We start from the raw sequence: 13,998 nt of genomic DNA, 5'->3' as shown, positions 1-13,998 counted from the left end.
CCCTACCCCACATAAAAATTTCGGTGCAGTTTTTGCTGCTCCTAAGTTTATCAGGTACCCTGAAGCTCAGACCCCGAGACATAGGAAGGTAGAATTGGCGACCATGGAGCTACACTCCCTCTAAGCTGAGAAGTCTTGTGAGCAAAAATTCTACTTTGTGAGGTGGAAGAGGGAAGAAGAAAAAGAAGAAGATGATGATGATATTGGATTTATAGCCTCTGAATCTCAGAGTTTCAAGTGGCTTACAATCTCCTTTATCTTCCTCCCTCCACAACAGGCACCCTGTGAGGTGGGTGGGGCTGAGGGAGCTCTCCCAGAAGCTGCCCTTTCAAGGACAAGCTCTGCCAGAGCTAGGGCTAACCCAAGGCCATTCCAGCAGGTGCAAGTGGAGGAGTGGGGAATCAAACCTGCTTCTCCCAGATAAGAGTCCGCATGCTTAACCACTACACCAAACTGGCTCTCATTAAAGTTGTGAGTGAGTGATTTGACTACTGCATAGATCAGCTTGCTCCGGGGCCATTTTTCCTGAGCTAAGACAAAAATGTGCAAGCCAGATAATAAAAAAAAAACCCTGTGAGCTAGCTCTTACTAACTCAGCTTAGGGGGAACACTGCCATGGAGTAATGCCTAGCAGAGCAGATCTATTTATTTAGCAATCACATTTTTATCCTGCTCTTCTTCCAAGAAACCTGGACATGTCCCAGATGTAAAGCATCTGCGTTGTATGCAGAAGGTCCCAAGTTTAATCCCCAGCATCTCTAGTTAAAGGAACCCAATAGTAGGTGATGGGAAATACCTGAGACTTTGGAGAGCTGCTGCCAATTAGAATAGGCAGTGCTAACCTTGAGAAATCAATTGGGCTTTTTTTTTGTAGCAGGAACTCCTTTGCATATTAGGCTACACCCCCCTGATGAGCCAGTCCTCCAAGAGTTTACAGTAGGCCCTGTAAGAAGAGCCCTGCAAGCTCTTGGAGGATTTGGCTACATCAGGGGTGTGTGGCCTAATATGCAAAGGAGATCCTGCTACAAAAAAAGAAGCCCTGTATTTATGTATTTACTTCATTTGTATGCTGCTTTTTTCCAATGGAGACTCAGAGGCTTACTCTTTTCTCCTCTCCTCCATTTCTCCTCACAACAACCCTGTGAGGTAGGCTAGGCCTAGAGAGCATGAGTGCATGAGGTCACCCAGCAAATGTCCACAGCACCAGTGGGGATTTGAACCTGGGTCTCCAAGATACTAACCCAACACTTAAGTAGGGCTTTTTCCCTGGGGGAACAGAGTTCTGGAAACCTCTTTGTGGGGAAAAAAATGCTTAAAAAATGTTTAAAAGTTCACGAGGGGCACCTGTGTTTCTCCTTCATTTCCCTCTTGAGAGTTCCGGCACCTTCTTCCAGGAAAAAAAAGCCCTGCTCTTAACCGCTACACCACTCTTGCTTTGATCAAGAGTCGGGTATATATATATATCCCTTTTGAATTGTAACTTTGTTTGGTATATAATAAAATTAATTTGAAAAAGGGGGGGGGGAAGTCTGACAGCTTCATGTGAGTGTGGAGTGGCACGTGTTCCTCCCTCCGTTATGACTTCACAATGATCTTGAGAGGCAGGTTACGCCGAGAGCCTGCGACTGGCTCAAGGTCACTCAGTTTCCTTCACAGCAATGGGAGGATTTGAATACAGGACTCCAGAGTGTCAGCCTGATACTCAAACCCTTATAGTCCAGCCCAGCCCTAGACTGCCCGGCACCCTAGGCAGGGCTAATTTCTGGTGCTCCCTTCACGGATAACATCACCGTCACATGGGAAGCCCCCCATTTGGTGCCCCCAGAAGACCGGCGCCCTAGGCAATTGCCTACTGAGCTAGCCAGCCCTGCTTATACTACACCAGCTTGGTGACTGGTGTGTATGTGTGTGTGGAACTTAGCAGCATTTGGTTAGCACAGAGTAGGGTGTCCGTTGCAGCAGGATGACTGGAGAGGGAGGTGTGTGGAACAGATGCATGTTTCAACTAGGCTGTGTTTCACAGCAGTCTCTTTCCCCCCCTTTGTTTTAAAACTGCGACACAAATTGGCAGTATGATATAGAGACTGTCTGGCAATTATGTATAGATTTCACAAGCTTGTAGCAAAACAGTATCTATTATGCAGAAAAGACTGGTCTCCCACGAAAACAGACTGGTGTCTGACGCCTAAGGAAGTACAGTTATTTGTAACAGATTGTCCATAAAATATTTAAATGAAGTAAGGTATTTCACCGTAGTGCCTCTCTAGGGGCCTGTTTCTTTCCTTATACCTGGTTTACACCCGTGACAAGTCTTACTTTAAAATATGTTTACCCAGTGAATTCCACCACAGGTTGGGAGGAGCACGCCAGGAAAGCGTGTCAGTTCATTATTCTTTATGCTTCTTTTAGTCTAAGTTCTTATGCAAAAGTAATCATAACAGATTCCTTTAAAATTCATCTCTTTGTGTGGAGGTCGGGGAGGGGAGGGGACTGTCTATTCCTGAATGTATCCAGGCTTTTGAATATACACACACACACACACACTGTGGCTAATAGCCACTGATGGACCTCTGCTCCATATTTTTATCTAAACCCCTCTTGAAGGTGGCCATGCTTGTGGCCACCACCACCTCCTGTGGCAGTGAATTCCACATGTTAATCACCCTTTGGGTGAAGAAGTACTTCCTTTTATCCGTTTTAACCTGTCTGCTCAGCAATTTCATCGAATGCCCACGAGTTCTTGTATTGTGAGAAAGGGAGAAAAGTTCTTCTTTCTCTACTTTCTCCATCCCATGCATTATCTTGTAAACCTCTATCATGTCACCCTGCAGTCGACGTTTCTCCAAGCTAAAGAGTCCCAAGCGTTTCAACCTTTCTTCATAGGGAAAGTGTTCCAGCCCTTTAATCATTCTCGTTGCCCTTTTCTGGACTTTCTCCAATGCTATAATATCCTTTTTGAGGTGCGGCGACCAGAACTACACACAGTACTCCAAATGAGACCGCACCATCGATTTATACAAGGGCATTATGATACTGGCTGATTTGTTTTCAATTCCCTTCCTAATAATTCCCAGCATGGCGTTGGCCTTTTTTATTGCAAACACACACTGTCTTGACATTTTCAGTGAGTTATCTACTACGACTCCAAGATCTTTCTCTTGGTCAGTCTCTGCCAGTTCACACACCATCAACTTGTATTTGTAGCTGGGATTCTTGGCCCCAGTGTGCATTACTTTGCACTTGGCCACACTGAACTGCATCTGCCACGTTGACGCCCACTCACCCAGCCTCAACAGGTCCCTTTGGAGTTCTTCACAATCCTCTCTGGTTCTCAGCGTCCTGAACAATTTAGTGTCATCCACAAACTTGGCCACTTCACTGCTCACTCCCAACTCTAAATCATTTATGAACAAGTTAAAGAGCATGGGACCCAGTACTGAGCCCTGCGGCACCCCACTGCTTATCATCCTCCATTGCGAAGACTGCCCATTTATACTCACTCTCTGCTTCCTATTACTCCGCCAGTTTTTGATCCACAAGAGGCCCTGTCCTTTTACTCCATGACTCTCAAGCTTTCTAAGGAGCCTTTGATGAGGAACTTTATCAAAAGCTTTCTGGAAGTCAAGGTAGACAACATCTATCGGGTCTCCTTTGTCCACATGTTTGTTCACCCCCTCAAAAAAAATGTAACAGGTTAGTGAGGCAAGATCTTCCCTTACAGAACCCATGCTGAGTCTTCCTCAATAACCTGTGTTCATCAATGTGCCTACTCATTCTGTCCTTGATAAGGACATGTATATCCTAGTTGTAGTCCACCCAATCTACTTATCAACCTCCATTATAAACATCATTCTAGTCTGCCATTAGAAAACAAGAATACATAAAATGAGAATGGGTTAAGTATATGTAATGAGATAAACAGCCAGTCTAGTGGGAACAAAAGGATTCAAGCGTCAGACCAAAGAATGGGAGAAAGTAAGATTTAGTTCCCGATGCTCCTGCTTCAGTTTTGTTTAAAAAGATCCAGTTTCTTTAGATATAATAGGAGTCTGATGGAGGGTGGGGGATAATTTGTACCAGGAAAAAGATGCCGCTGCTTTTACATGACACTGAAGAGGCGATGAGATCTGAGACCGTAATCAGATTTCCCGCCTTGCACAGGGAGTTTCGGCTCCATTCTCAGGGCCAATTGCTCACCCTATCCTTGTTTGGTTTCAGGTGTGTGTGTTTCTTGCTCTTTCATCTGTTCTCTCCTGAATGCAAAGTAGGCAAGCTGTGTATTTTCTCTGTATGTGGGGGAGGAGGAAAGTCTGGTTCTCTGCTATTAATTCTCTTCCCCGGTCTCTGCAGTGTGCTTGCCTGCCAGCTAGTGCAGTCAAACCATTTGCCTGTGTCATTCCCTGCAGGGTAGGCTTGATGCCTATCACGAGGGGGAAAGTCTGAATCGATTCTTCTACCACCTCCTCAGTCCGTGCAACGCTACCAGCTTGGAAGTGGGTGTGAAATAAGTTTTGCCCCGGCAAAGCAGCTACAGCCCCAGATCTGAAAATAACTCTCACAAACAAGAACCGGGCCTTGAATTCAGCAGGAGCTCACAAGAGCGCAGCTCCTGAACCTTTCTGATGGCCCCCCTCCTCCCCCCCACCTTCTCCATTGAATAGTAAGTGCAGCTGCATAACAAATCCCTGGATTAGGAGAACAGGCAGCCAGCCAGTCACCAGGAGTTTTGCCACACCCCAGCAGCCCTCATTAACCCCTGGAGAAGCCAGCGCCACCTTTTCTCCACTTCTTATGTTATTTTAGGCGGCGAGTGGCTTGCTGGCCTTTTGACTGGGGGGCGGCTCAGGAGAGCCCCAGGTGATTGAGGCCTGCTTGGGCTGGATGAATTTCTAGCCAGCTCAAACAGGCCTCGCTCGCCCAGGGTTCTCCTTTCTTGTGTCAGGTTGCTTTTGGCTGGGGGGGGCCCCAGCATATGTTAATGGTTATACTAATGAGCTCCACCACCTATTTTTCTACAAAATGACCCCTGACAAGAGCTATGAATATATAGAAACACTGAGATGGTGTAATAATTGACAAATTTTGAAAGTTGAAATGCCAGTAGGAATGAAGCTTTTCAGCAGAAACATCAGCAAATTGTTCTGGTTGGATAACATCCCTGATAGGCACATATGCCCCTGTCAGACACATACATACTCATCTTTCTTGCTGTCCTCCTGCCTACAGAGGAAATGAAAAGCAGACAGAAAGGTGGTGTTTCCAATAATTATTCAGTGTTGGAAATTATTGCAAGCTGAATAGGTTAACTGTCTTAAATAATGGGAATTATTTGGGTTAAATTTTAATTCGCCGTTGTCTGAATCCTCATACCTAATTTCCAACAACCCTTTTAAATAGGATAAAAGTATCTTTCACAAAGCAGTTTGGTAAGGCCAGAGATTCTCTCAAAGCCCCCACTGCACTAGGAAGGATTAAAATGAGTTATAAAACTCGTTTTAGACCAACTCTTGTCCATGAAACGACTCAAAACAAGGACTTGGGTATACAGAATGAGCCGTAAAATCGTCTCATTAAAACTACAATATACAGCAGGAACTCATTTGCATATTGGGCCACACCCCCTGACATCACCATGTTTCACACAGGGGCTTTTTGGTAGAAAAGCCCAGCAGGAACTAATTTGCATATTAGGCCATACCCCTGACACCAAGCCAGCCAGAACTGAATTCCTGTGCAGTCCTGCTAAAAAAAAAAAGCCCTGATAATATATAATATAACCACACAATAGTGAATAGTGGCTTATCAGCATCACCCCCCCATGCTTGAAGTCTGAATCTCTTGCACCGGTCAGTTCATGGGATGGACTCACCAGGTGCTTAAATGGGGAGGGAAGGCAGATTGCCTGACTTTGCAGTCTCCCTGCAAGGTGGAGAGACAGCAATGGCAGCCCCCAGGCTTCCCTCCCCATATAAACACCCTGATGGAGTGTTCAAATGGGGAGAGGGAGGAGGCAGATCGCATGCCATGAGGCAGGGAGGCAGCAAAGGCAGGTTCCCAGCTTCCCTTCCCGTTTAAAAGCCCTGCTCCATTTAAACACCCTGCAAGGGTGTTTCGATGAGGTGGGGAGACAGATCACCCGCCTCTCGTTTTTTGTGGGGGTGCCATTTTTTTTGTTTTGCCCCCACTCAAAAAATATGTAGATCCGGCCCTGGCTGCTGATAACTGAGACACCGCCCTATAGAGGAAACCTCATCCGGCCCGGACATGGAAAAGATTAACAGATCGATAGTTCTTTCTCTATTCTGTGGGTGGTGGGTGCCTGGTCGTTCTTAGCTGGTGGAGTGATATGTCTGGTTAATTCCGATAATGAATGAGACTCTGGTGTGCTAACTAGTTATGCACCCCCTGAACATATCTGGGCTCTGCATGTGATGATTCTTCCTTTGGATGATTCTACACATTGAAGTCTGGACACATCATGTCTTTGAAGGTTCTCGCAAAGACTCTAGTGAATATAGTGCATTATGGTTTTTGTAATATATTTTTGTAATTTTTCACATGAAGAAGAAGAAGACATTGGGTTTATATTCTGCCTTCCATTCTGAATCTCAGAGCACAACCTCCTTTACCTTCTTCCCCCACAACAGACACCCTGTGAGGTGGGTGGGGCTGAGAGGGCTCTCACAGCAGCTGCCCTTTCAAGGACAGAGTCTCAGAACAGCCTACAATCTCCTTTACCTTCCTCCCCCACAACAGACACCCTGGGAGGTGGGTGGGGCTGAGAGGGCTCTCATAGCAGCTGCCCTTTCAAGGACAACCTCTGCCAGAGCTATGGCTGACCCAAGGCCATGCCAGCAGGTGCAAGTGAAGGACTGGGAATCAAACCCTGTTCTCCCAGATAAGAGTCTGCACACTTAACCTCTACACCAAACTGGCTCTCTATGACATGTCTGTCTGTCTACCATCTATTGATACAAAACAGAATATCACAAAAATAAAATATTCAAACAAATTTCTTCAAGCATTGAGGGACATATTACAATAGTATTGTTTGTTGGTTGTTTAGTCTATAGAGGAGTGGGTTTTCCCATGGTTATGTATGTATGCAGGGCTTTTTTTGTAGCAGGAACTCCTTTGTATATTAGGCCACACACCCCTGATGTAGCCAATTCCCCAAGGGCTTACAGGGCTCTTAGTACAGGGTCTACTGTAAGCTCTTGGAGGATTGGTTACATTGGGGTGTGTGTGGCCTAATATGCAAAGGAATTCCTGCTACAAAAAAAGCCCTGTATGTACGTATGTCTCGTCAAGTTGCAGACAACTTACGGCAACCCCAGGAAGGGTATTTCAAGGTACACGATAAAGCTGGGGTGATTTGCCATTGTTTTCCTCCGCAGAGTCTTCCCCAGAGGTCTCCCATCTAAACACCAACCCAGCTTAACTTCTGGGAGCTAATGAGATCCCCAGCTACACCCTCCTGCCTTCCTTCTCGCCCCACTGTTAAGGAAACGTTAATGCAGTATCCATGCCACGTTAAGCCACTGGCCTGCCTTTTCCATCTCCCTGCCTTGCAGAGAGGCGGCAAAAGCGGCTGATTTTTCTCTCCCTTTCTGCCGGGGGTGGGGGTGGGGGTGGGAAGCCCAGTTCGGCACCTCCTGGTGCCCAGGGCCAATGGGCCCTCTGCCCCCCCCCCCCAGATCTGGTCCTGTCAGCAGCACAGGAGGTAACTGGCTTTGCCTTTTGGGTTCACACTATCATTTGTACTGTGGGTCAGATCCAGCCAGCACTGGTTCGATCCCAGGAGGGTATGGGTGAAGCAAGAATATACCTTGAGCAGCTCCTGCTTCTATAGTCCCCCTTCCTGCTTGACTGCCTTTTTCTCAAAGGTGCTTTTCTCTCTCCTTTTCTGACCTCTCCATTGTCTCCAGGTGGTATCATGGGCATCTTTCTGGCCCAGCGGCGGAAGCCTTACTCCAGGACAAGTCCACCCCTTGGACCTTCTTGGTGCGTGAGAGCCTCAGCAAGCCTGGCGATTTTGTGCTCTCGGTCCTGACTGACCAGCCTAAATCAGGGACGGATGCCGCTTCGACCGGAGCCACCAGCGGCTCCAAACAACGACGCAAAGTCACTCATATCAAGGTCATGTGTGAGGTGAGAAATAGGGTAGGGGCTGGGGGGAGGAGACAGGAAATACCTTCCTACATGAGAGAGCACAGAGCTCCCTCAGCTGGTTTTATCTGGTAGGGTTGCCAGCCCCCCAGGTCGCAGTGGGGGCTCCCCCACTTTTGGGGGCTTTGATCTGAGGGAAACTCCACCCCTAAACGAGGACGTTGTTGTGAGACAACTACAGCGTGATGACGTCACCTCCAGGTGACGTCATCACGTCAGGGACATTGCGCGATGTTCACCCACCCTTGGAACGCCCCCAAATCCCCCTGCCAGATGGCAACCCTATTTCTCTGTCATTATGAGGCCCTCAAGGATCCTAGTTTTTGGTGTTTAGCTGTAGGGCTTTTTTTGGTAGCAGGAACTCCTTTGCATATTAGGCCATACACCCCTGATGTAGCCAATTCTCCAAGAGCTTACAAGGCTCTTAGTACAGGATCTGCTGTAAGCTCCAGGAGAATTGGCTTCATCAGAGGTGTGTGGCCTAATATGCAAAGGAGTTCCTGCTACAAAAAAAAGCCCTGGTTAGCTGTGTTGCTCTGCAGAAGAAGAACCAAGAAACGAGTCTAATAGCACAGAGTGTAAGCTTTCAAGAGTCCAAACTCCCTTTGACAGGTACAAGTAGGAATGCGTATTCCTGCGTCCTCAAGAATCCTATTAGTCTAATGTATTTATTTTAATTCACTAGAGCACATTTGTGCCTACCTGGACCCTTTTCCACCAGGGCTGGCTGCGCCACTAGGCAAACTAGGTGATCGTCTAGGGCACTGGCCTTCTGGGGGCACCAAATTGGGCACCCCCATGTGACTCAGTAATGATGATATTGGATGATATTGGATTTATATCCCGCCCTCCACTCCGAAGAGTCTCAGAGCGGCTCACAATCTCCTTTCCCTTCCTCCCCCACAACAGACACCCTGTGAGGTGGGTGGGGCTGAGAGGGCTCTCACAGCAGCTGCCCTTTCAAGGACAACCTCTGCCAGAGCTATGGCTGACCCAAGGCCATGCTAGCAGGTGCAAGTGGAGGTGTGGGGAATCAAACCCGGTTCTCCCAGATAAGAGTCCGCACACTTAACCACTACACCAGACTGGCTCTCCAGTAGGCAGTAATGTTCTCAGGGTAGGGAGGATGCCAGAAGTTAGCCTTTCCTAGGATACCAGACAGTCTAGGGCCGGTCCAGTTTTCCACTCCACATTTATTCTTGTAACAGCCTTGTGAGACGAGTTGAACTGAAAAAGAGCAACTCCCCAGGGTCAACCAGTAAGCCCCAAACGACTGTAAAATGCCTTAGGAACCTTCCGTCCTTGGGATAATGCTCCACTCCTAGCCTAACTTATCTGACGTGGTCATCGTTGGGTTTATTTGAAGGAGAGGAGAAGGTTTTGAGCCATGTTGGTTCTCAGGAAAAAAGGTAGGGTATGAAATGTAGTATATAGCCCCGTGGCGCAGAGTGGTAAGCTCCAGTACTGCAGTCCAAGCTCTGCTCATGACCTGAGTTCGATCCCGGCAGAAGTTGGGTTCAGGTTGTCGGCTCAAGGTTGACTCAGCCCTCCATCCTTCCAAGGCCGATCAAAGGAATACCCAGCTTGCTGGGGGGGGGGGGGAAGTGTAGATGACTGGGGAAGGCAATGGCAAAGCGCCCCGTAAAAAATCTGCCGTGAAAACGTTGTGATGCAACATCACCCCAGATTCAGAAACGACTGGTGCTTGCATAGGGGATTACCTTACCTTTTATGAAATGTAGTAAATAGATAAATTGAAAGTAATGTGAAGTAGGGGTGGTGTTACATATACAAGGGATATTAATAACACCTGTTTTAATTCATTCCAGAGGGGGAAGTACACCATTGGAGGGCCGGAAACTTTTGGAAGCTTGGCTGACTTGGTGGATCATTTCAAGACGATGGGAATTGAGGAAGTGTCTGGATCCTACGTGTATCTCAGACAGGTAAATACAGAGGTGTACACACCACTGTGTTGTCTTTATTCACTTCTTCGTTTAGTTTCTTCCTCTTTTAAAAATGTTCTGCTTTTTTTCTCTCCTTAGAAGCTAGTTGTCCCTGCTCTTCTCCTTGCCAGCTCCTAGGGACAATTAGCTGCTGATAGGAAAAGGAAAGGTCCCCTGTGCAAGCACCAGTCGTTTCCGACTCTGGGGTGACGTTGCTTTCATAATGTTTTCACAGCAGACTTTTTACGGGGTGGTTTGCCATTGCCTTCCTCAGTCTTTTACACTTTCCCCCCAGCAACCTGGGTACTCATTTTATCGACCTCGGAAGGATGGAAGGCTGAGTCAACCTTGGGTTGGCTACCTGAATCCAGCTTCCGCTGGAATTGAACTCAGATCGTGAGCAGAGAGTTCAGACCTCAGTACTGCAGTACTGCTGCTTTACCACTCTGCGCCACGGGACCGCTAGCTGCTGATAAGAGAAATAGAAATAGAGATGAATACGGCTTTTTTTTTTTTGTAGCAGGAACTCCTCTGCCTATTACACCCCTGATGTAGCCAATCCTCCAAGAGCTTACAGGGCTCTTAGTACAGGGGCCTTCTGAAAGCTCTAGGATTGGCTACATTAGGGGTGTGTGGCTTAATATGCAAAGGAGTTCCTGCTATAAAAAAAATGTCCTGCTGTGGAATTCCAGAGGGGAGGGGCCAGTGGCATAGTGGGAGACCATCGCCTTGGCATGCAGAACCGCGTTCAATCCCCAACACTCCAGTTAAAAGGACCAGGCTATAGGTGATGGGAAAGACTTCTACCTGGGACCCTGGAGAGCAGCTGCCGGACTGAGTAGACAGATCAAAGGTCTCATTCAGTATAAGGAGCTTCATGTTTCAGGCACCTTAGTCTGTCACAGCAAAAATAAACAGGAGTGGTTCCAGAAGAGGAACCACCATTGTATTTCAGAAGAAGCTTTTCTGGACGGGCGCCTGCTTCATCACATGTAACAGATGAAGTAGCCTGCAATCCACAAACATGCTGGAATGAAATCCTGTTTGTCTTTAAGATACCAACAGGATCTGCTGTATTGTTAAACAAGGAAGGAGGCCAGCAGCTTAAAGATCCTCACTAGATTTCTCTGCCTGTTCCCAGTGTATTTACTCATTGCATTCGTGGCCCATCATCAGAGCTTTATTTTGTAGCAGGAACTCCTTTGCATATTAGGCCACACCCCTCAATGTAGCCAATCCTCAGTACAGGGCCTACTGTAAACGCCAATGGTCACATTCCACAGCCAGTTTCCTTATCACTACCCTTCCAGGAAGTCCCACCAAACAATGGCCATATCCACAAACCAATTGCCCTCTCACCACACCCCCTCCAGCCTAGAAATAGCAGCTCTCCAGCAGCCCTGGCCTCACTCAATGCACAGCAGCCCAGAAGGTCAGAGCGCCTGCTCTGGCTGCATCGCCACTGAGGATGTTCTCCGCAGCTGAGAACGAAACGTCTGGAAGAAAAACTTTCTCCAGTAGAACACGGCACTTGAGCCCGAAAGATTCTACAAACCCTAATGATGATGCCAGCCGTGAAAACCTGAAATCTTTGCCAAGAGGATTGGCCACATCAGGGTGTGTGGCCTATATGCAAAGGAGTTCCTGCCCATCATGAAACACACAAGGTTCCCTGGAGGTCTTCCTTTCAGGCACAGCGACTGCCCGAGTTCTTATACCTCCTCCCTTGGGAAGGAAGCGGGGGCGGGGGGGAGAGAGCTTGCTTTGCCGGGACCTCTCAGTCGCACAGCAGAGCTACTGAGCCAGGACTCTCTTCCTTCTATTGGCTGAGGCTCCTCCCCCTCCTGGGGGAAGGAAGGGAAGAGCCAGAGCTTCCTTTGCCCAGTTCCCTGGCCCCCATGGGAGAATTACAAAGAAAGCACCTTTAAGACTGAGTGCTAATATTTTACGGATGTTTGAAGGGTTTTAAAAAAATCTTTGTGTTTGTCTGTGTCCTTTATAAAGGCTATATCTCTGCTACCTAATCATAAATAGGTACACACGTGGCCTGGCCCAACCCAACTGGACTCAGCCCAACAAAGTCTCATTTATGTCAGATTCAGCCTTCATAACAAATGAGTTTGACACCCCGACCTATGTGATGTGCATGCTTGCATGAACCCGCCTTTCGTGTCCGGGAGGGCTCTGCTCTCTGTCCCTGCCCTTCTGGCCTAAGAAAACATTTCTTCGTGCCACCCACCTCCTTCGCTTCTCTTCTTCCTTCCCTTCCTCAGCCTTTCAACGCCACCCGAGTGAACGCAGCTGACATTGAGAACCGGGTGCAAGAGCTCAACAAAAGAAGCCAGTCGGAAGAGGCAGCCAAAGGCGGCTTTTGGGAAGAGTTTGATGTAAGTGGAGGGGAGACTCAGGTAGTGCATTCTCGCTGGGCCTAGTCCCCATCCCAGGATCTTGGGACACCTAGGGCTGCCAACTCAGGATTGGGAAATTCCATAAGAGAAGCGATGTTGGATCAGGCCCATGGCCCATCCAGTCCAACACTCTGTGTCACACAGTGGCCAAAACCCAGGGGCCATCAGGAGGTCCATCAGTGGGGCCAGGACACTAGAAGCCCTCCCACTGTTCCCCTCCCCACAAGCACCAAGAATACAGAGCATCACTGCCCCAGACAGAGAGTTCCAACAATACGCTGTGGCTAATAGCCACAGATGGACCTCTGCTCCATATGTTTATCCAATCTCTTCTTGAAGCTGTCTATGTTTGCAGCCGCCACCACCTCCTGTGGCAGTGAAGTCCATGGCCAGTTTCTCACTAGAGCTTTAATCCTGGTTTAACTCTATCCCCAAACTGACTTTCTACACTAGAATCATAGAATCAGATAAACCAACTTTATGTCTCTATGATTCTATGGTTTTAGTTTAGAAAGTCAGTTTGGGGACAGAGTTAAACCAGGATTAAAGCTCTAGTGCGAAATTGGTCCATGTGTTAATCACCCTTGGAGTGAAGAAGGACTTCTTTTTATCCCTTCTAGCCCGACTGCTCAGCAATTTCATGGAGTGTCCACGAGTTCTTATATTGTGAGAAAGGGAGAGAAGTACTTCTTTCTCTAACCTTCTTTATCCCATTCCTGGAGATTTGGGAGGAGATCTCGGGGAGGAAAGGGTTTGGGAAATAAGTGGGGTGAAGTCACAGCACCCTAGAAGGTCCCCTCCCTGAGGAGTGCCCTAAGAAGTATTGCTTTTCATTGCTTGTTGTCCACTTCCTAATCCAGAGAAAGGGTGCCATCCAGAGAAAGGGTGCCTGCAGGAACGAAAGGAAATTTCTATGATCATGTGGGCCAATACTTTTTTTTTTTTTTAATTTTTACAGGTTCCTTTTTATTACATAACAAAATTATTCCTTTTTTTTTTTTTTGAAGAAAAAGGCAGGTTTTATTGAACGTTTCATAATTCCATTTACAGACAATTCAAAGAACAAAACCTAACCCCGCCATATCATCATACCCCTCCACCCCCCACCCCCCATCCCCAAGGAGCATCTAGGTAATATCTAAAACAATACTTTTTATGATCAGCGTGTGGGCGAAATACCAGACAACAAAGACTGCCATAAGAACACGCATGAAATCCAGCAACACCCCACCCCCCACACGTGACCAGTTTGTAGATTTGTCCTTTCAGGTCTCCATCTCATGTCGTTTCCCCTTGCAGCATGCCCTCAGCCTTTAGTTCTGCTAGGTGTTGTTCAAACACCCTCTCCCCTTCCTCTTCCAGAGCCTGCAGAAACAAGACTCAAAGAACCTGTATGATCGGCACGAGGGCCAAAGGCCAGAGAACAAGAGCAAGAACCGCTATAAGAACATCTTGCCTTGTGAGTCCTGGGGGAA

The 13,998-nt window shown here is 47.5% G+C and overlaps 2 protein-coding genes across 2 annotated transcripts in view; one reads left to right on the top strand and one right to left on the bottom strand.

Annotated features, from left to right (window-relative positions):
* Positions 1–13,998, bottom strand: part of LOC132570344 (solute carrier family 25 member 36-A-like) — a 441,151-nt gene that overhangs the window by 122,534 nt on the left and 304,619 nt on the right. The window lies entirely within an intron of this gene.
* Positions 1–13,998, top strand: part of PTPN6 (protein tyrosine phosphatase non-receptor type 6) — a 62,469-nt gene that overhangs the window by 33,835 nt on the left and 14,636 nt on the right. The window contains exons 5-8 of the mRNA XM_060236867.1: positions 7,929–8,151; positions 9,999–10,115; positions 12,389–12,502; positions 13,886–13,982. Coding sequence (XP_060092850.1) covers positions 7,929–8,151; positions 9,999–10,115; positions 12,389–12,502; positions 13,886–13,982 — 551 coding nt within the window. The remainder of the gene's footprint in view (positions 1–7,928; positions 8,152–9,998; positions 10,116–12,388; positions 12,503–13,885; positions 13,983–13,998) is intronic.

Source organism: Heteronotia binoei, chromosome 4 (assembly GCF_032191835.1).
Source record: "Heteronotia binoei isolate CCM8104 ecotype False Entrance Well chromosome 4, APGP_CSIRO_Hbin_v1, whole genome shotgun sequence".
In the NCBI taxonomy this organism is placed as follows: domain Eukaryota; kingdom Metazoa; phylum Chordata; class Lepidosauria; order Squamata; family Gekkonidae; genus Heteronotia; species Heteronotia binoei.
This window is presented reverse-complemented; position numbering and strand designations above follow the sequence as displayed.